This window comes from Phascolarctos cinereus, unplaced genomic scaffold (assembly GCF_003287225.1).
Source record: "Phascolarctos cinereus isolate Bilbo 61053 unplaced genomic scaffold, phaCin_HiC Scaffold_3;HRSCAF=262, whole genome shotgun sequence".
NCBI lineage: Eukaryota > Metazoa > Chordata > Mammalia > Diprotodontia > Phascolarctidae > Phascolarctos > Phascolarctos cinereus.
The window spans coordinates 159,876,456-159,904,399 of record NW_027555736.1 but is presented as its reverse complement, the minus strand read 5'-3'; the positions used below and the strand labels follow the sequence as shown (position 1 = coordinate 159,904,399).

General features: G+C 36.7%; 1 protein-coding gene across 1 annotated transcript in view; it reads right to left on the bottom strand.

The window, feature by feature from the left end:
- Positions 1-27,944, bottom strand: part of WDR72 (WD repeat domain 72) — a 302,460-nt gene that overhangs the window by 243,594 nt on the left and 30,922 nt on the right. Inside the window, 8 exon segments of the mRNA XM_078151250.1 lie at positions 109-205; positions 606-751; positions 1,489-1,608; positions 3,937-4,013; positions 4,921-5,095; positions 6,300-6,378; positions 17,070-17,176; positions 22,007-22,171. Coding sequence (XP_078007376.1) covers positions 109-205; positions 606-751; positions 1,489-1,608; positions 3,937-4,013; positions 4,921-5,095; positions 6,300-6,378; positions 17,070-17,176; positions 22,007-22,159 — 954 coding nt within the window. The 5' untranslated portion in view covers positions 22,160-22,171.

Below are 27,944 nucleotides of genomic sequence, written 5' to 3'. Positions count from 1 at the left end.
AACCAACTCTTTCATAACAATTTATTTTGAAACAAAGAAAGCCAGCTACTTATCTAAAATACTGAATGAAATAACTTTAAGGAATCATTTCTCTTTTTTATCCATTACCTTATTTTCTTTTACAAAAGTAGAGCAAAGTAAATGAGGATACATGGTTTCTTTAAGTACTCTTCCATCAGCAGGATATAAACTTTTTGAAAGTCCACTGGGTGAAAAAAAAAAGGGGAAAAAAGTTTTTTTAAAAGTTTGGGTCTGTTTACTTGTAGCATATTTGTATCACTCTTCTCAATATTTTTTAAGTCCAGGCTTTACCACTGAAGTTTCTAAACTCTGTTAGAAACTGTTAGGTTAATAATTACAAGTGACTTCTTTTTGAAAACCCAGCACCAGCTGTACAAGTTCTACATGACTAATCTCATTCCTCCATCCCCTGCTGTTTCATACAAAGGCTGGAGTCTACCAAGCTTAGGGTAAATCTTTGGGTGCCAAAGTGGTTTTGTTCTGGTTTTTGATCATGGGCAACATGCAGGGACTTTCCTATAATAAACCTCCCAAAGTTCATTTTCTACCTGAACATTATGTGTGCTGTCCCCATCTGAGCCCACCTGTTCAGCAGCTGATAGATATAACTGTGACCATCTTCTGTCCAGATGATGACTCGGTGAGCAGCGAGCACCTCTCCACCAGCAAAAAACTCCCTGCTTTTACTGACTTCAGTGAGCAGGGGGGAAAAATCACAGTAATCATAAACCTAAAAAAGAAAATCCTTGTTTTCCATCAACAGTTAACAATGTGCACTCAATTCTATCAATGAAGTTACAGTTTAAGTCAACCTATGGGCAAGTCGCAAGTGTACATTATATTTTATCTTTATATACATACCAAGAACAACTTAATACAAATGCAGAACATAGGCATTCAGCTATTGTCTTTCATTGATAATTATTATTTAATAAGTTTGATTGAACTATAATCTTATTTCAGGGTGGCCTTCTATAAAGCCAAATAATTTGTAATAGATTTAGTTATATAATATATTGAAATGAAAAGGGCATTTTCAAAGGGTGACATTTTCACTTTTCTGTCAGTGATCTTGCATTCAGTACCTTCATAAGAAAAAAGGATGTTGAACAGTGAAAAGTAGAAGCCCTTAAAAAGATAAATTATTTCAAGAGAAGAGCATGACAATATTACTTTAAATTCTCAAGCAGAGGCATCAATTTAAAAAAAAATCTTCTGTCTAAACATAGTAGCTCTCTACTATAACATGAATGATTATCCACAGACCAAGGCATACTATGGATCAAACATCATCCCACAAAGTATAGGAACTAGATGTAGTAAAAAACCTGATGCAAAGTGGAAAGTGGGTGTTTGTCCAGGGCCCCAGATAAATATTTCAAAGGATTTGTGCAATATTTAAATTATAGTCTACTTTTCAATGTAACTATCATGAGAATAAAGACATACACTGTGTTCACACGCTACCTGCCAACATTTGGAAAATACCACCAACAGAAGTCTTTCCGTGTAGGGACAAAATCTTATCGTCCGGCAGTTCGGTGAGTCCAGAGATTTAGATTCTTTTTCATAAATATCTTTCTTTTCCTTTATAAGAAGCGGACACATATTAGTACTAGTTCCTAATGCTTTAGGTTAATGCATATAATCAAATGTTTCCAACATATTTGTACCAGATCACTTTTTTATGACTTCAAAAGTATCTCACAATCCTATTTTAACTTGTAAGGCCTCTGAGGTAAAAAGTCACTTGAAAAAGAAATTAAGAGTATCGTAGCCACATGTTTCAGAGTGCCTTACATATAGTAGTCATTCAGTAAATATTTGAGTATAAAAATCCTTTAAAACTGTACAGAACTTGCTTGAAACATATTTTTACACTTCAGTAGGCATTACTCTCACTTTGCACTGTCATTCAGTCTTTCTCTTCATCACACACAGAATCCTACATCTCATCTCCGTGTCTTTGCACTGGCCATCCCACATTCCTAATGAGTACCTTCCTTAACCTTTTGTCATTGAATCGTTCCTATCTTCCTTTAAGACACAGTTCAAGCACTATCTTCTACATGAAACTTTTCCTGATCTCCCAAATTGCTAGTGCCTTTCCTCCCAAACTAACTTATATTTAACTACTTTGCATATATCAGTATTTATTTACTTTTTATTTATGCTATACATGTTTTATATGTACTTGTTGCCTCTCTTATTATAATAAGAGCCCTTTGTGAACAGGGACTGTTTCATTCTTTGACCTTATATCCCTAGTACCCGACATGGCACCTGGTACAAAGTAGGCATTTAATAAATTTCTATTGATTGATAGTTATTTTTTATATCTATATCTATATCTATCTATCTATCTATCTATCTATGTATATATACGTGTATGTATGTATGTATGTATGTGTGTATGTATGTATGTGTATGTGTATGTGTATACGTATGTATATAGAGCTCAGTATTTCTGGAACCTCCCACAACCAGGAAGATCCAAGCTAGATCAAAGGCCTTTCTCGGATGAGTCAGTCAACAAGCATTTATTAAGTACTTATGTGCCAGACACCATGCTGAGTACAGGGGATGCAAAGAAGGGTAAACAAACAAAAATACAATTCCTTCTCTCAAAGAATGCACAGTCTAATGGGGAAGATAACCTGAAAACAACTATTCAAGTAAGATATAGAAAGGAAAAATTTGAGATAATGAACAGAAGGAAGGCACTAGTATTAAGGAGAATTACTGGAAAAGATTTCTTACAGAAAGATGGATTTTATCTGGGACTTGAAGGAGGACAGGAGACAGACATGAGGAGAGAGGAATGACGGGCTTGTGAAAATGCACACAGTCAGGAAATGGTGCATCTTTTATGAGGAATGACAAGGAGGACGACAGTACTGGACTGAATAGCACATTGGGAAGACTAAGGACAAAACTGAACTCTTTCAGCACAAATTGTTGCTGTTCAGTCATCAACTCTTGGTGACCCCATTTGGGGTTTTCTTGGCAAAGACACTGGAGTAATTTGCCATTTCCTTCTCCAGCTCATTTTACAGATGAGGAAACTGACGCAAACAGGCTTAAGTGACTTGCCCAGGATCACACAGCCAGTAAGTGTCTGAGTCTGGATATGAACTCAGGAAGATGAGTCTTCCCAACTCCAGGTCCTGCACTCTATCCACTGTACCACCTAGCTGCTCTTTTAGAACAAGTCTTTTAGCTAACAGAGCAAGTTATCTTTTAGCATATAAGCAGTCTGTAATTGCTAATGCTACTGAGATGTCAGAATGTCTCTGACATCATTGCTTACAGTTTCAATGAAGGAGCTCTAAAAATAAATTTGTGTCTTAAACACATCAACATTTTATCTCTTGCCACGTCCTGAGAAACATTCTTCAATAATAGTAAAAAGTTTCTTCAGAAGAATGTGAGAGCTGCCCTCAGTAGCCAGGTAGAGGATTTGTAGACCTACAGTTGCAGGCGATAACGTACACTGTCAATTTTGTTGCTTTGTGGCTTGGTTTTGCTTAACTGTTTTCCTTGTTCTAAGGGAAAGTTCAATAGGTTGTGAGGGGTTCATCAGGAAGTGACTATGAAGTTAAAATGAAAAACCAAAAGCAATCAATGAAAGAAGAGGGGAGATCCAAAGTTACTGTCAACACCTTCTCTATCCCACACCAAACACATGACCACTACTAAATATATAAACAATTATGCCAAAATGTAGGGCAATGATGCCTCAAGGGTACTTTCTGGGACCTTCCCCTCACCCCCACCTCAGGTCCCTTGTTATGCACCCCATTTAACATGCAACTACCAAAAAAAGGATCAACACAAAAAGCCCCACAAATTCTTAGCCTTTCCATACTTCAATGTCTAATTCTTAGGCGAGAAGCATTATTCCACAAAACTGACCTGAATGCTATTTATAGAGGAGGACAGATTCCATACTTTGAGATCTCCAGTTACAGAAACCACCAGGAGAGAATCCTCTGTTTAAAAAAAAAAAAGGCATGAGCTGACCACTGAGCAATTCAGTCACAAAAAGGACATCTTAACTATAGGTTATGTATTTTGGAAAGCTATACCAGTTTATACATATACATATACATATACATATACATATACATATACATATACAATATATACATATACATATACATATACATATACATATACATATACATATACACATACATACACATACATATACATATACATATACATATATCCATACACATATACACATATACCCACACACATATATATGTATATACTTATATACCCTTACTTTTTATTTAAAAGGAAATAATAAACCTTTTGGATGTTTACATGAAAAATAAATTTCAGATCTATTGTCCTGTCATCAGCAGACTCTCTTCCCCTATATAAACACTGTTATTTTAGAAGATGAACCTTATATTTTTGCATGATATAATATATATCAAATTTAACTCTTAAACTGTCCTTTCCTCACTATATTGGGAGAAAGGAAACTATAGAATAAAACTGGTCATTTTTAACAAATACTTATTAGGCATTACTGAGACATCTCAAGCAAACTGGTTCACAAGAGCCAGTCTTTTCTGACTGTATCTACAATGCAATCTCTTTCCAATGTCTTGGGCTATTCATTTCACTGTCCCAATCTTTCCTTAGCCCTTTCACAATCACTCTGTTCTTCCCATTATAAAGGAGTCAATCTCACATAAGGAGCTACTGCCTTGACCAGGTAACACAAGCAAACATTCTCGATTAGGACATGATCTGAAATTATCAAATACCCTTCACCTAGTATTCATCAGTATGCATATTTTCCTATGCAACCAATTAAGACACTTCAGTGATAATCTGTCTACACTGCCCCGGGATACTTCATGCACTGTAGCAAACATATACCTTGAATCCTCATGGAATGAACAATGCATATGCAGTTGATCCAATCAGGAGATTGAGAGGATGTAAAAGCGTGAAGAACTGCCAAGGTCTTGGCATCAATAATGAGGATATCTTGATATTCTCCACAACACAAAAGCCAGCCATCTCCCGTCATTCGGAAGGCGCAGTGATAGTACTGTCCAAATGGAATCCAATTTTTTAGAAAAAGTTAATGCAATTGAGGCACAAAGAGAGTGTGTGTGTGTGTGTGTGTGTGTGTGTGCGTGTGTGTGTGCGTGTGTGTGTGTGTGCGTGTGACTGTATATATATTTGGGGTAGGAGACAGGCCCAATGGTGAATTCATCTTGGTGCCTCAGCTTCCTTACCTATAAAACGAGGAAGGTAGTGCCTTCCATTTCTAAAATTCTACAGCTTGATAGTTCTAAGTTGTGAAGTTTCACCTCAACCACAAACATATTTTTCATGATATAAAAACTTATATTTTATGAAAAAATATTCTTAATTATGGGAAGTAAACCATTTTGATTAATTCAAGTCTATTCCTTGTAACATTTTTTAACGAAGACAACTTCCAACCCTCTTCTTCTCTGTACTAAGCATTTGCTTTTAAATCAGAGTAATTTTTGCAGTAATTGCATTTTTGAGTTATTTCTATTAATGACAATTCTATTTCTATTAATTTATATTCACAGTAATTAATTGTATGAGTACATTCCAGCCTTGGTAAGATATCTTCTACCTATGCACATTTATGATCAGAGAAGGCCAGATTAAAGAACGTAGATGGGAGATATGGTAGAAATCTTCATGAAAGATACTGGAAATAATGTCAGCACCATACAAGTGATAAAACAAGGGCTTTACATCTTGTAAAGGCCAAAAGAAAGGCAAATATAATCTTAAAAAAGACAAATCACAACATTTTCTATATGAAAAAATATGGATATAGGTTTATCAAGAATATGTGCATTTAGTAATGATTAATCACTAAGCCAGGGAACTGTTAAAAATCTGTGCAACCTACCTCTTGACTGAGAGAGGATAGATATGAGATGCAGAATAAAAAGTATATTTGGGGTGAGGAAAAAAAAAGAATTCATATATTTGTGAGATGTATTATTTTTAAGAAACTAAAGTGAAAACAAAATTAATTGCTTGAACAACATTTTTTTTAAAGGGGAAATTGAAATACTGAATTATTGCAAATACAACATTTACATATTAAAAGCTTCCCCTTTTTTATCCTTAGGGAAAATTATATTTGTGAAAGGGTGAAGGGAAATCCCTTAAGTACAATCCCTTAAAATGTCTGCACCCCAGTGATTCCAAGTTCTAAAAGCCTGAAATATCCATAAGAAGCAGATGTAAGATGTACTTACACAGATGGCTGTGTGTCTATAAGGGAGGGTTGCAGACTCAATGCACTGGCCACTGGTGACATTCCAAACACACATCTCCCTGCCAGAGATAACTTTGTATTATTCTCTATCATTTCCACTCAATTGGCTGGAATAATTTCGTGCCACCAAGTTTTTCTTTAGTGCTTCACTTAAGTGCAGCCTGATCATTTATGTGGCTTTTTGTTACAGATTACTGGGCAAGAAAATGTTGTGGTCATTAGCAGGGGATGACACACGGTATCTGTTTCTTTTTGTTTTGGTAATTACACCCTGCTGCCAGGCAGCAACCTTACTTTAAGGCCAAACCTGGTCCACGACAAATTGTGTGGGGATGGCCATTATGGCTCCTTCAGAGTGACACCAGAATGATCATTCCTTGCAACAGCATCCTCCTGAAAATGGCTCATTTCACCGAGCTTAACCTACACCTTCTCAAAAGCATAAATGCATCTTGTGCTGCTCTACTGGGTTTTCTGTGTTGAGCTAAGAGATAGCTCTGTTAAGAATAAACAGTGCCACCTAGGGGCCAGTTCTGGCCTAAACTCATCATCTCTACAAACTCAAGCAAAAATGTCAACCCATTCTAAAATAATCCATGCAGATTAATATTTAAGCAAGATTATTTTCATCAAAATTACAGAGTTATATCTATAGCAGATGTTAATGAAATTACCTGTATGTATGTATATACTTAAACACAGTTTTTCACATAGTTTATACAGTTGTACATACAACCAATGTTAATGAAATTACCTCTGCAACATATATTTAAATAAAATTTATCTAGTTTATATAGTTATACAACTGATCTTAGTGAAATTATATCCATACATTAATACTGTCCACAAGTTCATAAGAGCACACAATTCTATAGTTAGAAAAGACCATCTAGCTCATCAAAATTCTATGGAGAGATTGCAGGAGCTCCATGATCTTGGGTAGGAAAAAAAAATTATTTCTTTATTTCAATATGGTTGATTCCCTCTGAAATCCCATGTGTTTAATTTTGTGCTTTCTGAGGCTGTACCAGACTTCCACAGGCTTTATCAAAATTCCAAAAGGGTTGGAAGAAACACAAAAGAAGAAACCTTAATCCAACCCCAACCCAACTCCCTCATTTTACAGATGAGGAAACTGAGGCCCAAAGAGAATGAGTAACTTGCCTATAATCATATAGATAATAAATATCAGAAGTGGGATCTGAATGTAGGCCTTCTGATTCTAAATCTAGTATTCTTTCCAATATAGTATGCTACATCTCAAATTTGTTTTCTTCTTTTTCATAGTTACTGTTAAAAGTTCATAGATCCAGAGCTAGAAGGGACCTCAGAGGCCATCTAATAAATTTTCTCATTTTACAGATGAAGAAATTGAGGCTTAGGGAGGCTAACTGATTTGTCCCTAAGTCCCTCAGAGGCAGAATCTGAACCCAGGTCCTCTGATTTCACAGTCAATGCTTTCTGGTCAAAGGTTAAACTCTTTAATCTGTATAATGATGGGGGGACAGAGCCAAGATGACAGAGTAAAAGCAGTGACTTGCTTGAGCTCTCCCCCAAACCACTGCAAATACCTGTAAAAAACGTCTCTAAACAAATTCTAAAGCAGCAAAACCCACAAAAAGACAGAGTGAAACAAATTTCCAGCTCAAGAAAACCTGGATGGTTAATTGGAAAGGTATATCAAACCGGGTGGGGAGAAGAACTCAGTTCAGCACGGGCACGCAGGCAAAACAGGTCTCAGTGAAACTGGAGCAGGCCTCAGGGGACTGAATCATGGGCAGCAGCAGTGGTTTCCAGACTTCTCAACTCACAAACTCCAAAGACAACTTAGAAGGTCAGTAGGAAAAGTCTATGACCAAGATAAGAGAGAAGCTCAGTCCAGCCCCAGTCCCTGAGCACGGCCCCATGGCGGTGGCTGCTTCTGGAGCATCTGGCCCACAGACTGAGGAGGAATCGAGTGGCTAATCATAGGGAGATTGCAGGGATCTCTTTGCTGGTGCTGAGGCAGGATTCTCTTGCTTTGCCTGTACTTGGATCTGGGTCACAGTTCTACATGGCAATCCTGGGGAGAGGAGGAATTCTGGTGTGGTGGCGCTTGTAGTGGTGGTGCAGAGAAAATCCTCCTTACAGTTCCAAGGCAGAAAAGAGTGTTTGTGGTCACTCATAGACCAGAGCAAAGGCCAGGAAGGGAGTAAACACCTCACCCTTGATCATACCACCTTGGAAGAACTGAAAATTTACAGGTCCCTACAAGTATCTCTGAAAACAGTTGCACAAAACCCCCAACAGTACATTCTCCACAATGGAAGCAGACCTCTATTTTAGCAAAGAGTTTATAACTCAAGTAATTGGCTGGGATCATGAGCAAACAGCACAAAAAACAGTCAGACCATAGAATCTTGCTTTGGTGATAAGGAAGATCAAAACATACAACTAGAAGAAGACAACAAAGTCAAAGCTCCTACATCTAAAGCCTCCAAGAAAAATATGAATTGGTCCCAGGCCATGGAAGAGCTCAAAAAGGATTTTGAGAATCAAGTAAAAGAAGTAGAGGAAAAACTGGGAAGAAAAATGAGAGTGATGCAAGGAAATCATGAAAAGCAAGTCAACAGCTTGCTAAAGACACTGAAGAAAATAATGCCTTAAAAAATAGCCTAACCCAAATGGCAAAAGAGGTCCAAAAAGCCAATAAGGAGAAAAATGCCTTAAAAAGCAAAATTAGCCAAATGGAAAAGGAAGTCCAAAAGATTACTGAAGAAAATACTTCCTTAAAAATTAGAATGGAATAATTGGAAACTAGTGACTTTATGAGAAATCAAGACACTGTAAAACAAAAAAAGAATGAAAAAATAGAAAAATGTGAAATATCATTGGAAAAACAACTGACCTGGAAAATAGATCCAGGAGAGAGAATTTAAAATTATTGGACTATCTGAAAGCCATGATCAAAAAAAGAGCCTAGACATCATCTTTCAAGAAATTATCAAGGAAAACTGCCCTGATATTTTAGAACCAGAGGGCAAAATAGAAATTGAAAGAATCCACCGATCACCTCCTGAAAGAGATCCCCAAAGGAAAACTCCTAGGAATATTGTAGCCAAATTCCAGAGTTCCCAGGTCAAGGAGAAAATATTGCAAGCAGCCAGAAAGAAACAATTCAAGTATTGTGGAAACACAATCAGGATAACACAAGATTTAGCAGCTTCTACATTAAAGGACAGAGGGCATGGAATATAATATTCCAGAGGGCAAAGGAGATAGGATTACAACCAAGAATCACCTACCCAGCAAAACTGAGTATAATCCTTCAGGGGAAAAAATGGTCATTCAGTGAAATAGAGGACTTTCAAGCATTCTTGATGAAAAGACCAGAGCTGAATAGAAAATTTGACTTTCAAATACAAGACTCAAGTGAACATGAAGAGGTAAACAGGAAAGAGAAATCATAAGAGACTTATTAAGGTTGAACTGTTTACATTCCTGCATGGAAAGATGATATTTGTAACTCATGAGACCTTTGTCAGTATTAGGGTAGTTGGAGGGAAAAAATTATATGTATGTGTGTGATATATATATAGATAGATAGATAGAAGTAGAGGGCACAGGGTGAGTTGAAGATGAAGGGGTGATATCTGGAGAATAAAATTAAGGGATGAGAGAGGATTATACTGGAGAAGAAGAAAGGGAGAGGTAGAATGGGGTAAATTATCTCACAAAAAGACAAGAAAAGGCTTTTACAGTGGAGGGGAAATGGGGAAGGTGAGAGGGAATGAGTGAATCTTATTCTCATAGGATTTGGCTTAAGGAGGAATAACATACACACTCAATTGGGTATGGAAATCTATCTTACCCTACAGGAAAATAGGGGGGGGGGACAAGAAGCAGGGGATGATAGAGGGAGGGCAGATTGGGGGAGGGTAATCAGAAGCAAACACTTCTGAGGAGGGACAGGGTCAAAAGAGAGAATAGAATAAATGGGGGCAGGATAGGATTAAGGGAAATATACTTAGTTTTTCACATTATGTCTACTATGGAAGTGTTTTGCATGACTACACATGTGCAACCTATATCGAGTTGCTTGCCTTCTCAATGAGGGTGGGGTAGGGAGGGAGGAAGGGAGAAAATTTGGAACCCAAAGTTTTAAAAACAAATGTTAAAAAAAAATTGTTTTCATATGCAACTGGGAAATAAGATATACAGGAAATGGGGTAGAAATCTATCCTGCCCTACAAGAAAACTGAAGGGGAAAGGAATAAGAGAAGGGGGTGGCAGAGATAGAAGGGAGGGCAGATTAGGGGAAGTGGTATTCAGAATGGATGCCATCTTGGGGTGGGATGATGGACAAGATGGGGAGAAAATTTGGAACTCAAAATCTTGTGGCAGTGAATGTTGAAAACTAAAGATAAATAAATTAAGAAAAACAAAACAAAAAAATCTGTATAAAGGTAAAATTCCTAAGCAAGAAAAATATGAAACCTTTACAAGGTTTGGAAGATAATATTAGAATCCAAGAGCAATACTAAATATATAAGAAATACTAAATAATAGTAATGGTTTACATTGTTTCCTCTTCTTCCTAGGATTAAAAATTCTAAATGTAAATTTAGGTAATATAGAAGCATTGCTATGGAGCTAGAAGAGCTCTTGGAGGCCTTCTAGTACAATCTCTTTATTTTAGATTCAAAGAAGTTAAGTGACTTGCTCACAGACATACAGGTACCAAGCTTCAGAATTAGAATTTGAACCCAGGTCCTATGACTCCAGAGATAGTGCTTTTTCCACTCATATCATGCTTCCCATAACCAGCTATTGAGCTGAACTGAGCCAAAGTGAAAGATGTTTGGACCTATAAATGGTTACAATAAATTCCAATGCATGAAAAGTTGCTAAAACAAAACAAAACAAAACAACCTCGATGGTTTTGTAGTCCATTAGTCTGCTTTTCATCAAAAATGTCCAATTGTCTATCATTTCTCCCCTATCAAAATAAAAGAAACAAAATATTATCACCGTATCTGTTGAGCTTTACTGAGGGCCTACTCCAATTTGATGTTGAACCTTGATTAGGGTTAGGCTACAAATCAAAATTGAGAACAACAATATATCTGTAGTCCAAGGCACAGTTGGAATTAGGGAGATGCCATCTGGAGATGCTCTTTACTCAAAGAAATAGAAATGTTCTTTACTCCAAAAGAGGGGAAATCAGGTGGTGAATTATTATGGGTACAGCAGTCCATGAACCATCTGAGGTAGGGAGCATTTGTGATCTCCAATGATGGACTGAGCTAACTGCTGACATTATAGGATCCTTTGAAATAGTGATGCATATTTGCTACTCTAAATTTGTAACAAAATCCACAAAGATTTCACAAACCAAACAATGACTCTCTGTCTACCAAAGATATGTACAGGGGAAGTGAAAAAACAATAGCAGAAAACAAATAATTTCTTTAACACACATAGCTTGGTATATTACAGGGGAACTGGAAAAATTGTTCACCTCTTAACAAGAAGTATACTCTTAATATTGCATTGGAGTCTTTTCTTTTCCCCAGGCAAATACCTTTCCCAAAGATTGACCTGACATAGTCTAAGTCCTCTTATATCTCTGAGAAATAAAATCCAATGTTTCCCAAGTGAAAAACACCACCACACAACCAACCTTACATTTTGCATTCCAGCAAAGAAAGGAAAAGAGGCAAGGGAATAAAGATATAGTATAATTGGTGGGAGAGAGAAAAGTTGCTTTTCTTCCTCCCTGTGACCAGAGTTCAAAAACCCTCAGTGAATATCTAATGGGGAAAATCTGGAGTCATCACTAAGAAATGAAAACCTGTAATGAAGCAAATTCATTATAGCAGTCACATGGTAAAGTGGATAGAGTGCTGGGCTTGCAATGAGGAAGACTCATCTTCATGAGTTCAAATCCAGACTCAGGCACTTACTAGCTATGTGACCCTGGTCAAGTCACTTATCCCTGTTTGCCTCCATTTCCTCATCTATAAAATGAGCTAGAGAAGGAAATGGTAAGCCACTCCAGTATCTCTGCCAAGAAAATCCCAAATGGGGTCACAAAGAATCAGACGCAACTAAAAAAGGACTAAACAACAACAAATGAAGTAAGGTAAACAGATGCTCTCTGAAACACACAGCCTTGTCCTTTCTAGATTCTACACAGAATCTGTTCTCAACTTTTAAAATCTGTTCCTCCATCAAATGCGGAAAGTGTGCTGGATTTGGAATCAGAGAACTTTAGTTCAAATCCCAGCTCTACTACTAATTACCTGTATCACCCTGGGCAAGTTCCTTTATCTCCCTGGGACCCAATTTTCTCTGTTATAAAATGAGGAGATGAGACTATAGGTAGCTACTAAGGCCCATTTGGGCTAGCAATCTATGACCTCATTTAATCCTTACTACTCTAGGATAATTGCCATGTGTGATATCATTATCCCTGTTTGGCATATAGGGAAACTAAACCATGGAGGAGGTGTCCACCTTTGCCATTATCAACAAAACACCCAGAGGACTTTGCTAGGATTTGGGGGGAAAAAAAACAAAAAAGGCTAGAATTTGCTCCTGCTTTAGGAGTAAGAATATCATTTGTAACAACACTCTGCCTTTTATAGTGTGGCCTTTCAAGGTTTCATGATGAGTGTCTTGCTCTCATATATATCTCAAAGATCACCTTCATGCTGGTGGAAGAAAAACATGAAGGCAGCACCTTAGGCCAGAGATTTGCCTTCCCTGCCTCTCTACATGTGTTCCAGGTACTAAGAAATATGGTATCAAATAACAGGTTTCAAGAGTCTAGGCTTTTGTAAATAACACTCAATGTCCTTCCTGTTACTAAATAGATATAGGACTGCAGGGAGCCTATTTTGTTTTAGGAAAATAAATTCACAAATGGAATTCTTCTGCCTTCAAGAATGAACCTACCTGTAAAAGTAAGTCATAATTTACTTCCTTTTTTTTTTTATAAAGGAGGCTTCCTGGGAAGGATTTCCTAAGTCACCACTAAAAAAAATTTGTTCAGTAAATTAATGTAACATTTAAAGCTTTTTAAATGGAGAATAATGAAATGTTATTATGCTATAAAAATGAAGACAAAGATGATTTCAAAGAATCATAGGAAGACTTGTGTGAATTGATACAGGGTGAAGAAGTAAACAAAAACAAGAACAACTTGTAAAATCAATATTGCAAAATAAACAATTTTTAAAGAACAGTTTTAAAAACTCTGATCAACTAAATGATTAACCATGTTTCCAGAGAACTGAGAAAGAAAAGACACTGCCCATGTCATGACAGAGAGATGGTGGACTAATTTGAAGAATAAGAAACACATTTTCAGGTATGACCAGTGTGGCAATTTGTTTTTAGTGTTCTTTGGTGATACAAGGTTTCTGTATTTCCCAAAAGATGGAGGTGAGAAGGGAGATAGGTAAAACAGAGAAAAAGGAGAAAAAAGAGAAAAAGAAAAAGAGAAAAAATGACTTTTAACTTTGAAATTAAAATACACAAAAATAAAACTTTTAAAAATGCCTAAAAGATATTAATACTACATGTCCTGTGGTTGGGCAAGGTAAACCAATTTTTAAAATAATTTATTTAATGGAGTACAAAAACTGTCTGAAAAGTGATGGAATAGATGCCGACAACCCCACAGTTGAGTGTTTTGTCAATCCACTGCATGCTAAGCCTTTGCATTTACACCTGTCAAACCTAGGTTGGTCAAAGAAGCTGGCACTGTCTACGGATTGCAATTATACTTCTAGCCACCCAGGAGTTGGTGCCACTCCAAATCCAGAAGGAAAAAGAACCATCTTTCATCACGTGATCTGAGTTATGAGGTACCTCGGAGGCTATCTAGCCCAACACATACCTAGATATCTATCTACAAATGTCCACAAAAAGCAGTTAAACTAATCTGAGCAAAGTGGAACTCACTATCTGCTTCAACAGCCCATTCTACTGGGGGATAAACCTCATTCTCAGGAATTCTTTTTCTTTACATTGACTTAAATATGCCTTTCCAGAACTTCCATTGACTGTTGCCCTCTGGATCCAAGTAAATCTAATCACAATTCTGTCTGCCAGCTCTTCATATACTTCAAAAGAACTAGTGTATTCAACTACCCAAAAAACAAACAAAAATTCTTTTCCCCTGACTAAAAATCCCCACACTTCTTTCAACTGATCCTTGCAAGGCATGGTCTCAAGACTCTTTACTATCCTGATCATTTGCCTTTTGGATACTATACATTTGTCAATATCCTTCTTAAAGTGTGACATCTTTTTACTATTTTTACATTTTTGTTATCTTTATTTTTATTATTTACAATATATACTATGTCACAGAAATGCTTATTTTGTTCCATAAATTAAAAATAAAATGAATTTTTAAAAATATGGCTCTAAGACTGAACATAAATATTCCAGATGTGGTTTGATCAAGGCAGAATGCAGTGAGATTCAAGACTACACATTTTTTTCAGCAACATAATATGTGGTAGAGGGGATAGCTATTGCTAATGCCACAAAGCAATAGTTCCATGTAGAGATGAAGAAAGGGGGCCAATGGCAAGGCTATGGTACAGTAACAAAACATCAGAAGCATGCATAAGGTCCATTGATAGTGGGTGAAAAAGGCAGAGTTTTATAATCAGGATGCCAGGTAAGGACCCAAGAATGCCAAAGCCAAAGTCCAGGGTGAGATCAGTCCAGGGCAAAAAACAGCACATGGCACACTGTCACAGAGATCAGGTTGAAAAGTGGAACAATATTCTAGACAGGTAAACTGGAAGGCTATTATCAGGTTATGAGTAACCCCTGAAACCTAAAGATGAGAGTAGGTAAAATTCTCTTAAGGGGGAAATTTTAAGGCTAGCAGTTGAAGACAGATGCTAATATAGAAGAGCAGGCAAACAACAACACCTGGACCTTTGAGTGCCTCAGTAAGGGCTGGGGAACCGGTGGAAACCAGCTCAGAAAACCACCAGGTGCCTCGGCACTGTACCACAAAGGAATCTCCCAGTGCATTAGCAGAAACCAGGGAGGCAGCATTACAAGGGGCCCCAGGCAGACAAACACCCTGCAGCACCCATCTAAAAGGAGCTGAAGAAAGCTAAAGGAAAGGAAAAGCAGGCAACCTAGAATTGCCTGAAAGTTCCAGCCTGGCTAATTCCAGCCCAACATGAGGTAAGCTGCCAAAACCCTACAGCCTCTGATTGCCAACCTAAGAGGCCCCCAGCACACAAAGCCAGAGACCAAGACCTAGGCTCCCAACACAAGAAGCTTGGGTCAGTGCCCTCTGTTCCCCAGCAGGAGAGCTCAATCTCTTTAAAGGCCAGGGAATAAAGAAACATCATGAGTAAAAAGAAACGTACCATAGATTCATATTATAAGAAGAGTGAAGATCAAGACAAAAATTCTGAAGAGGACAACATTGTCAACAAACCCACATCTGCAACATCAAAAGGGAATATGAACTGGTCTGAAGACCAAAAAGCCTTCTTAGAAGAGCTCAAGAAGGATATTCTGTAAGGCAAAGGAGATTGGATTGCAGCCAAGGATCAACTGTCTTGCAAAATGAGCATGATTTTTCAAGGGAGGAGATGGATATTCAATGAAATAGGGGACTTCCAAACCTTCCTCATAAAAACACCAGAGGTTAACAAAAAAATTGATCTTCAAGTACAAGATTCAAGAAAGACATAAAAAGGTAAATGGGACAGAAAGATACAATATGTTGTCAATAAAGGCGGACTGTTTACATCCCTACAAGGGAAGATGACACTTGCAACTCTTGAGAACTGTATTGTTATTATGCCATGTTAAAGGAGTATACATAAAGGGGGTGGATAATAGATGACTTTGATGTAATGATAAAAAAAAATCTAATCAAGTGGGTTAAATGGATCCAAGTAAGTGGATTAGTCTAATTTTAGAAAATGTTCTGAGAAAGGAGGAGGCAGACAAGAGTAAATTACATTATAGGAAAAGACGCAAAATCCTATTACAACAGAAAGAAAGAAGGGAGGGGGGTGGACTTTGTTTGAACCTTACTGTCATCAGATTTGGCTCAAGAAGGTAATAACATAATCAATTAGGTATAGAAATCTAACTTGCCCCATAGGCAGTAGGAGGAAAAAGGGGAAAGAAAAGGGAGAGGGGATAGAAGGGAGGGAAGAAGCAGTAAGGCTAAAGGGTGAGAAAAGGGAAAGGGAGGGAGGGACTGAGGGAGGCAATGGTCAAAAGCAAAACACTAGTGAGTAATTTTTACTTACTAATGTGAAAATATGTTTAATAGGAATGTAAATGTATAGCCTGTATCAGATTGTGTGCCGTCTTGGGGAGGGAGGGGGAGAAAAATGTTAAACTCAAAAGCATATGGAAGTGATTGTTGATAAATCAAAATAAATTAATAAAAAGAAAAAAAAAGAAATTGTGCTAGACTGGGAGTCAGGAGACTTGATTTCTAGTCTTGGCTGGGTCACTAATTGTTTAGCTTTTAGCAAGTCATTTCCCTTAATTTTGCCTCAGTTTCCTCATCTATAAAATGAGGAGGTAGGGCTAGATGATCTCTTAAGTCCCTTCTAGCTCTAGAATTCTATGATTCTAATATCAGATTATTATTAGTACAAAGAGAAAGTTCACATCTATAGAAAAGTACTTCATAAATTTTAAAGTTCAATAAAATATGAACAATTATTAATAAATACAACAAAAACAATGGATAGCTACTTACCCATTCTCAGCAGCACTAACAATATATGGCTGTTTTTCGAATTCTCTTGCTTTTGCCAAACATGTTATAGAAGCAGTATGACCAAAGAGAAGCTCTTTAGCTGAGATCTACAATTGGCAACATGAATTACTGTTACATAATTATATCTGGTCATAATCAATAAAAACACACTAGATTTTTACATAATGGTGGTGCTGTGGATAGAGCACCAGGCCAGGCAACAGGAAGACTTGTGTTCAAATCCAGCCTCAGATATTTCCTAGCTGTGTGACCTGGGCAAGTCATTTAGCCCTTATTTACCTCAGTTTCCTCATCTATAAAATGAGGATAATAATTGCATCTACATCCTATGGTTGCTATGAGGATCAGATGAGATAATCATCATAAAGTGTTTAGCACAGTACCTGGCACATAGTAAGTGCTATATAAATGCTAGCTATTATTATTAATATCAAATATCAGAACCCTTTTATTAGTCCTAATGCTGGGAAATATCAGTGTTAGCTATTTTGTCTTTAGTTCATGTAGTTAGATTTAAGAAAGTTTAATTTGACCTATATAGCATATCTAAATCCATATGATGAGCTGCCTCATGAGGTCCTAATGTATGCTTTTGCATTTGTAATGAAATATTGTTTTTATCACTCTTCAAATCTTAAAGCACTATGTAAATGCTAGCTATTATTAGCTATTTTTCTGTGAGAGTAGGTTTTCATCAACATTTCTGGGATATTCAGTCTCTGTCTCTGCTCATTAAGTATGACTATGCCTTTTTTCTTTTTCTTTTTTTAGTCCATCTTGTGATTCTACCCATGAATTCTGCTGCCAATGAGGAACTTTTCACAATGTAGATTGGCAACTTTTCTGTAACTTAAAGTACTAGAGAGTTGTCTATTACTTTTCCAATGTCATAAAGCCAGCATGGATTAGATTTGGGACTTAAACTTGGGTCTTTTTGGCTCCGGGGGCAGTTCTCTATCCACTATTCTATATTACTTCTTGGCTATATCAATCAATGAAAGTAATATATTATGATATATATATTTCACAATTTGATATGTTTACACTTTAACACTTAAAAAGCAAAATAAAAACTACAAACCAATCTCTACATTGCCATTATGACTTCAACAAGAAATATTAAAAGAAAACATTCAATGTAAGAATGAAAGTCTAAATGATATTTCATTAAGATTCTCTATTTCTCTATTTTAAGAAACATTTTCTCACTCAAATATTCAGATAAAATCTATAACACTAAAATTTCATAGGTAATTACCATAATTGTTTCCAATGGAGGCAGTACAGTACATGGAAATCTCCCTAGCTGGGGAGTTGAAGGACCTGCATTTAAATTCCACCTCTGATTCTTGCTACCTGTGTGACCTGGAATAAGTCACGTAACCCCTTTGGTCCCATTAGCTCATCTGTAAAATGCAGATAAAGGGAGGGGTTATAAGCTCCAAGGTCCTTTCCGGCTCTAAATCTATGGTCCTATGAAATCACTTAGGTAATTTTTCCATGTATCAAAGAAACCTACCTTCAGTATTAAAAAAAAATGGAAGGGAGAGAATATAAAAGTTAAACTACAAGTAAGAAAAATCACACAAAAACTTCTGAAATAGAAAGGGAGTTGTCAGCACACGACCACCTTAAATAATGAAAGGTTCCAAATTTCAGAATTAAAAGATCACCTTTTCCTCATGAACCAGTGTTCTCTAAGTCCTTTATCTAATCCAGAAAAATATTTGAAATGATGCTATCTCAGCCACGTTCATGAAAGGATTAGAATCACTGTGTTGTTTACAATGATCAAAGGTAAGATTCAAGCCAAGTCACCCTATTAATGTCATATCTTTTCTGTGGAAGCCAGGATACTCTTACAGATACAGGCACACACATTCTGCCAGCAATCATACTTACAAGACCCATTCACCTTTGGATTTATTCCTTTTAGCAGCCTACTGAAGCTCAGCCTGAGCAGTGGATCAGGGCACATCATGAGGAAAATTTGCTTTCTTTTCTACTAGTTGACTCTTAGGGGACAAACCACTCTATGGGCTAAGTAACAACCTGACACTCAGCTGCCATTCAGAAGTAATCTTCTCTCTGCCAGCAACCTCGGACAAGTCACACAACTTTACTTAGGATCACAGATCATAGATTTAGAGCTGAAAGTGACTAGAGGGCATTTAATCCAACCCCTTCACTTTATAGATGCCAAAAGTGAAGCCCAGAGATAATAAGAAATGTCCTTGAGATCAAACAGATTGAGAGAATCAGAGCCAGGGTTTGAACACAGGTTTCTCTTGACTCCAAATCCTTCATCCTCTATGCTGCAACAATTGCCCGTCAGTTTATTTCTTCTCAAGGTCACATGAAAAGAGTTTCTTTAAATAACAAATACCTGCCATATTATTAAAGAGCAAATTATCCATATTAGATAGCAAAATATCTGTTACATATTTTAAAGTGTTTTGTTAATCAAGATTAATGGTAAATTATAGATCCCTCTAAGGAAGAGGTCTCCAAAATACTCCTTTAGAGTATAGCTGAATGAGATTAAAATATAGTTGGGAAATAGTTAAAATAAAAATGTAATACAAAGATGATGTTAACATATAGTTTTCTAAGTCAATATTCCCACCCATCCCTATCCCCCTGCTTGGAACTTTAGGTTTCTAATTGAGGTTGACACCACTTCATTATTTCAAAGTTCCTCTATAGATGACCAATGAGGCATCAGGACTACAGCATCTAACTCATCCTTCTTCTACCTGAGTGATTAAGAAACTGAGATGTTTAACTTAGCTCTGGGCAGGGCTTCCATTTAGCCTCTGGAGCTGGGCACCTGGAAAGGCTTTTGGGCCATCCTGGCCCTTAAGATAGGTAACAACTAATGAACAAACATTTTTTTTAACAACCTATTTCATTCCAGATATTGTGCTAGGCTCTGGAGATAATAAAAACACAACAATGATATAGTCTCTGACCTCAAAAAGCTTTTATTCTACTGGGAGGGATACAATATGTTCACATATAAGTAGATATAAGATCTTACAAAATGAATCCACGGTGATAGGAGTCACTAAAAACTGGTGGAATCATTAAAGTGGGCAACACTTTAAGCTGAGCCTTGGGGGAGAGTAGGGGATAGAGATGCCCAAAGATATTTGATTAACCCAAGTGAATTTCTAATTAGCAGAATTTCAGATGGTGTGAAGAGAAATTCTGAGAATTACGGTCGCAGAATACAACAAATATTAGCAGACATGGGCAAAGTGCTTACTTATTTTGCCTAAATACATTTTTTTAATTATAAAAAAGTGGGCTGCCTTATGGATGTCCCCTATCTCAAGTAATTGGGGGAAAAGATAGTTTTTTTAAAGTATCAATACAATATTTGGAAGTGACAAAGCAGCTCAAACACCCTCTCTTCCATAAGAAGCCTTTCTTGATCCTCCCAACTGCTGGGATCCCTCTTCTCAAACTACCTTGTATTTAACTATTTTGTATTCTCTTTATACTTATTTTGTACATATTTATGTATGCAGTTGTTTCCCCCCTAGAATGTAAGCTCCTAGGGTAGCTAGATGGCAGCTAGGCGGCGCAGTGGGTAAAGGTCTGGCCTTGGAGCCAGGAAGACCTGAGTTCAAATGCAGCCTCAGATAAATGACACTTACTATCTGTGTGACCCCGGGCAAGTCACTTAATCCCGATTACCTCACAAAAAAAAATGTAGTGATCTCTATTCTCACAGTGCTTACATTCTAACGGGGAGACAAGGACACAGATAAAGGCTGATACACTAAATATTACCCACTTGTTTGTGCATTAAGCAGACCTGTGGGAGCAAAAGCTCAAAGAAACAAGAATTTAAGCTCCTTGTGAATAGGATTTGTTTAATTCTTGGTATTTTTATCCTGAGCACCCAACAGTAGGCACTTAATGAACGCTTCTTGAATGAATGAAAGGCTCCCTGATCTTTTATTCAGAAATTTATTGATAAGCACAGACCAAGTCTAAGGTAGACTTCTCTATATATGGCTTTTAGAAATCTTACAAGAGAACTGTTCAATGACAAGAGATTTTAATTAATTATACCATAAAATAGAATTACAATTAATTGTTAATTTAGGTTTTATAGTGACAAACTTTGAAGGCTAAAAATAGTCTTTGCTCTTTAAAAGGCTTCTTAATGAGGGCAGTATACTTTAAGTACATCATTTGTTTAAACGTTCAAATTGGATGAGGGGTCCATGGGAGTTAAGCAAACATCTATTGCAATATGTTAAATGTTTATGACTTGGGATGAGGACAATTAATTGCTAATCAATGAGCTCAATCCTAGGTGAGGTCAGGTTTTGGAATAGTAGAATGACAATAGTAAATTGGATTTAGAGATCTTCAAAGTGGGTTGTAAAAATCCCAGACAAGTCTGGCTAGAGAAATAGAAAGAAGGCCAAATTGACAGGAATACCTAGATAATTAAGATATTACTCATTGAGCTAATAGTGGTTTTCAAGGAGACCCCAGCTTTGTTTCAATTAATGAACTTTAATTTTCAGAATTATAGTTCTAGGCCTCCAATACAGCTAATTTAACTAATAATTCAGGATATAAAATAATACAACTCTAGGCAGTTAACTCGATTAAAATATTTTTGAAACCTTTATTCAAACAACATTTTCAAATATGATCATGAGATAGATTGAGAAACTATTTTCCATCCAATTTAAAATTAAAATTGATTCTACTAAATGTATATATTCTAAACTCTGTTTACTGCTTCACTTAAGCACCTTATTAACTGCCATTGGTCTGTTCACATGGTGTTTCGTCTAAGTACTCATTAGTCAAATTTTTAAAATGCAGATTCACTTCATCAGCAACACTAATAAAAAGAAAACCATCCGTATTCTATGGTACCCACTAACCTTTAATTCAGAGGAAAGATTCCAGAGACATAGTTGACCCTCTTGGCTCCCTGTAACAATAGTATGTTGATCATCTGTAATCATTATGGCAGTAATGCTATGAGAAGGTGCCTTTTTCCCCCATAATGCCACTGCCTGCAGAAAAGTCTTCATAGTGTACAAAATCTGGATTAAAAAAAAAGGGTAGTAAGAACAAAAGGTCATAACATTTACTCTTTTGGGGAATCCAATTCAGGTTCTGATCACAAAGTCATCTTTAAAACAATACTAAAAAACTGAACTAAAAATTCCTCACATTCTCCTAACACCATAAATATATTGGTAGAGAATGTGGACTATCAATTATTTTGGACTTTTGCCATGTAGCCAGCCTATCTTTCAAAGATACTATATCACAATTTTTTTAGACAGTTATGACTCATTCACCCACTTTTAAACAAAATCTTGAGAAACTAGACTGATGGAAAATAGCAGAATGTATAATCCTAGAGATAAGACAGAGCTATTCAAAGAGATAAGAAAAAGTTACCTTGGCATGGAAAACTGCCTTGAGAGGTATTAGGTTCACCTCATTGGTCTTTAAGCAAAAGCTAGATAGATGTCCACTTGATGGGTATTCTGTAGAGGGGATTTTCATTCAGATATGTGATGAAATAAATGGCCCATGAGGTATCTTCTAAGTATAACATTTTATAATTCTGTGAAACTAACTTGTCTATTTTCCAAATGCAATCAGAAGTCCATGTCTCTAAAACATGCTATAACTAACCCTTCTATATCTATATCTATATCTATATCTATATCTATATCTATATCTATATCTATATCTATATCTATATCTAATCCTTCATCTTGCACACCAACCTAGCCTCAAAGCCAGCTCTGGATAGCTGTGAAGTCTGGCCTAATACCTGCTTGTATGATCTTTGGGACATTGTTAACTACCTTCTATGTAAAAACAAAAAAAATTCTCCCTACATAGATACCACCATTTTAAAAAATTTATCTATTAATTGGCCAATCAATAAGCACTTATTAGGTATCTACTATGTATCAGGCATGGGGGATACAAATATAAAGAATGAAACAATCCCTACTTGAAAAGGAGTTTCCATTTTAGTGGTGAAGGTGACAAGTACATACATAGGTATGTACAGAAAGATTTATTAAAGACCTTTTTTTTTCTCTAAGTGAAGCAATGCTCTATGCACCTTATTTTAGAGATGCTGATAATTCCTGGTAAGAGTAATCAGATAAACTTTCCTCTAGGGTAGGAAACCACTCATAGTACCCATTCATTGTCCATCCCCACAGTAGTTTTCAACAACAATCTACCAAAGTATAGACATCAGAATACATATTGGTGAAGAGAGTACTCATGCCTATAAAATCACCAGTGACTGAAGGATTGAAGAATAATGTGTTTAGTTATATGTAAAATCATAATCTATGTATCTCAACTAATGAGAATATTTGAATTCTTTCTAAATTAAATTCTAGGTATAAAACATATTTTGAATACTCACAAAAATTACAGTTGTCAGTAGTATTTCTAGACCTCTTTTCTGGTCTCTAGTATTTCATCTATCATTAAAAATCCACATAAATTTGTTTGATGACCAAATGATTCTGTATCTCCAAATATCCAGCTTCCAGGACCAAGTCAGTATTTAACTATAGCCCACATCCATTCCAATTTGGAGAGATCTACATAACTCTTTCTAGGAAATAAAGAGGGAAGGATCTGAAGGCTTGGATCCACTCCCAGGGAGATGGGGAAGGAAGGTGGCATTTTAGGATTGAACACATCCTAGGAAGGGGAGTTTTAAAAGAATGAGAGCAGTAAACAATACCCAACGGATGTCACAAGTTCCTAGAATTAACCATACTTAGCTAATTAAAATATATTGGTCACAAGTTAGAGAGACAATAACAATTCTTTTCAGGCATCCACAATACTAGTTGAGAATATAGTCCAATAAGCATTTAGTAAGTACCTACTAAATGAAAGACAGTGCTAGAGGCTGGGAGGAGAGGCTGGGGTCTCAAAGAATATGGTTCATTCTATCCCATTCAATATTTTGTTCTTCCTTAGGTCTTTCTTATTCCAAGGCTGGCTATCTAGCCACTTAATCACACTGATTGCATATATGTTAATAGTTAGTAATAAATGTTTGTTATATCTAAATATTTGCATGGAGATTTACTTCTGTCGTTCAGTTAATTTACCTGTATCTATTGATGAATAAACTGTGAGCTCACCTGACCAAAGATGCAGAGCTAAATGGGATCTGAGAAATCACTGGCTCCAACTCTTTTATTTTACACAGAAGAGAACTGAAGCTGGGAGGTTAAATTACTTACTCAAGGTCAAGCTATCATAGAAACTCAGAATTAGAAGACACTTCAATCTCACTATCTAGTCTAAATGTACAAGAGTCCCTCTAGAAAAAGAAAAACAAACAAGGACACATCTTGCCTTTGATTGAATACCTCTCATGAGAAGGAGCGCTTTACCTCCAGAGGCAGCCCAATTCATTCTCTTTTTGGATAATTCAAATTAATTCTTTTTCCTTCTATTAAGTCTCAATTGTCCTGTTTGCAATTTCTATATATTGTTGCTGCTTCCCTCCCCTCTTCCCATCCCCATCCAATATATCTTGGATGTATCTTGTTTGCATAGTTATTTTCATGTTGCCTCTACCATTACTAGATTGTAAAACCTGAAAGGAAGGACAGGGTTTTGTTTATTTATTTTGCTTTTTCTGTATCTGCAGTACTTGGCACAGTGCCTGGAACATAGTAGGTGCTTAATAAAAGCTTCGTGGCTTGACTTTTATAGGTGATAGCCTTTTAGACATTTGAGGGAAGTTCTCAAGCCCTGTTTCTTCTCAGCCTTCTCTTTTGAAGGGTAAACATCCCTAGTTCTTTCAAATGAATCTAGTAAAGCATGATCCTGAAGTTCTTCTGCTAACCTGATAACCTTTCTTTGGATACTCTCAAGATTTATTAATGACCTTTCTAAAATGCAGAGCATTTTAGGGCAGCGAGGTGACAAAATGGATAGAGCACCAGTCCTTCAGGATTCATGATGACCTGAGTTCAAATGCGACCTCAGACACATAACACATACTAGCTGTGTGACCCTGGGCAAGTCACTTAACCCCAACACCTAGCAAAAAACAAAACAAAACACAACACAACACAACAACAAAAACAACAAAAAACAAACAAAAATAAAAAAAATGTGGAGCCCAGAATGGAACATAACACTCCATATGAACCCAGATTGACCAATTCCAAAGGTAGCAAGATTCTTTCTACTAAACCACATTAGCATTAAACCATCCCAGGAGGCAAATGTCGACATTTGTTTGTCTATAGAGTAACCCATAATCATTGCACTTTTCTATGTAAAGATTTGGAAGCACCAGCAATGGCCTGTCACCTCTTGTTACTTCCTACTATCCTACTGTCACTGAAATTTGTCCAAATGTCTATGTAGAGGTTAACTAACCTTATGTAGTAGAGACAGGCATTTTCTCTTAAGACTAATGATGATACAGCAAAAGAAGACTGAGTCAAAGCAGTCTGTTTGAAACATGGAAGAAAACCAGGATAGAGCAGTGTTGTAGAAGCCAAGGGTAGAGAAAGCATCTAGAAGGAGGAAGCATTTGACATAGTTAAAAGCTGCAAAGAGATTAAATAGGCCGAAGACTGAGGAAAAAGCCTCCAAGAAGGCAGAATTCTTGATACGGTCTATTTTCCTTTATTTTTATGATCTGACAAATTGTGTTATGGGAGATCCTCACCATGCCCTTCCCCCAAGCCAGATTTAAATCTGAATGGATCTGAGAGGTCCCCTACTCTAATCCTCTCATTTTATAGGGAGGGGGATGTAATGCAGGAGAAAAAGAATGAAGTAGGAATAGTGAACTTGGAAGCATGGGGACTTGAGGTCATGTAGTTCTGCTACTTACTACCTTTGTGATCTTGGGCAAGTCACTCTACCTTGCCTCTGTTTCCTCATTTGTTAAATGAGAGTTGGATCTCTAATTGTTGTTGTTATTCAGTCATGTCCAACTCTTTATAACACTATTTGGAATTTTCTTGGGAAAGTTACTGGGGTAGTTTGCCATTTCCTTGTCCGGCTCATTTTACAGATAAGGAAACTGAGGCAAACAGGGTTACACAGATACTAAGTATCTGAGGCCAGTTTTGAACTCAGGAAGATGAGTCTTCCTGACTCCAGCCCTAGTGCTCTATATATTATGCCACCTCATTGTCCCATGGCCCTTCCAATTCCAGATCTAGGAAACTGCAGAACTGAGGCTCAGAAAATTGAAGCGCCTTGTGGTCAAGATCACACAGGCAATATGTAGCAGAGCAGAATTTCAAACAAAGAGCACCTTGAGTCTTTGGGGGATTTTACAAATCCCATGCCCTTTCTACTTTACATCATAGTGCCGAGGGGGGGGGGTCTGGACCCAGTTCAAACCAGCTCCTGGGAAATGATTGTTTAAAATTTCATTATTAGCATTTACATCTCAGAAATCAACAAGTCTGAAAATAAGGACTTGTTTTATTGATTAGCTAGACTTAAGAAAGTGATAGGGAATATGTTAATAAGGCAGATTAAATGTAAAAGTGTTTTGTGCACACATTTCTTTCCCACCCCCAAGCCCATTGTTAAACATTTACCAGCACAGCCCTGACACTGCCTCTCTAAAATTTTATCACTTCACTTTAATATAATAAACTTCATATACCATAAAATAAATTACTTGTAAATCATAAACGAAATTTTTTTTTGTATGGAGAAATACATGCATTTATATGAACTAATGTGTTTCTCACTGAGTCCCACTACCCCACCTCATCTTTTATTCTATTCTACTTATCTGAATACCTCAAGCAACTTGTAGGAGTGGTCACACCTTTGACTTAACCATCACTCTAAAGCAGGAATTCTTAACCATCTGGAATTCTGACAAAGCCCATAGAGTAATTCTTGGAATCCTGTTTTTAAATGCTTGAAATAAAATAAAATAGATAGGAATACAAAGGAAATCAATTATGTTAAAATATAGTTATTAAAGTATTTTTATGAAAAAAGTTCAGGAGCCCCAGGTTAAGAATATTGTTTACCTCTATGATCCCCCTCTCAGTTCACAATCTCCTTTTTTGCATTTCTTCCTCTGTCTCCTTCTTTCTTTAGCATGTGTGCGTGTATATGTATGTATGTATGTATGTATATATATATATATATACACACACACACATACACACATATATAAAAATATAAAAGTATATTTCAATATAGTTGATTTCCTTTCTAATCCTATGTATTTTATTTTAAGCATTTAAAAACATTATTCTGAGAAGGGATCCATAGGCTTCACCAGACTGTCAAAGGAGTCCATGACACAAAAAAGACAAAAACACCTAGCTAGCTGTATTATATGTAAATGTGTGTGTATGTGTGTGTGTGTGTGTGTGTGTGTGTGTGTGTGTGAGTCAATAACCACTTATTAAGCCCCTAATACATGGCACTGAGCTCTGAAAGGCAAAAGACTGCCCCTACCTTCAAGGAGCTCGTAATCTAATGAAGAAAACTATACAAAAGGAAGCTAAAAAAATGAGGAGGAGAAAAGTCTCAATGGGGCATAATGAAGTTCAGGACAGCAGCTGAGTAGGAAATGAAGAGATGGCTGGTTTGAGAGTCCTTCTTAAAAGGAGGTCCTGGGAAGAGCTTAGCTCTTCCCTCTTTCCCTTCTCCAAAGGGAAGGAAGGCCCCCTGGGCAGGGGAGACTAACAAGTGTAAGTTCCAGGGATGATGTAATCTTACAGGATGGCTACGTTTCTGGGGGTATTATGAAATCTAGAGTATAGTCTGATGAGAAATGAAGTTCAGTGTGTGTATTTTATTTGTGTGTGT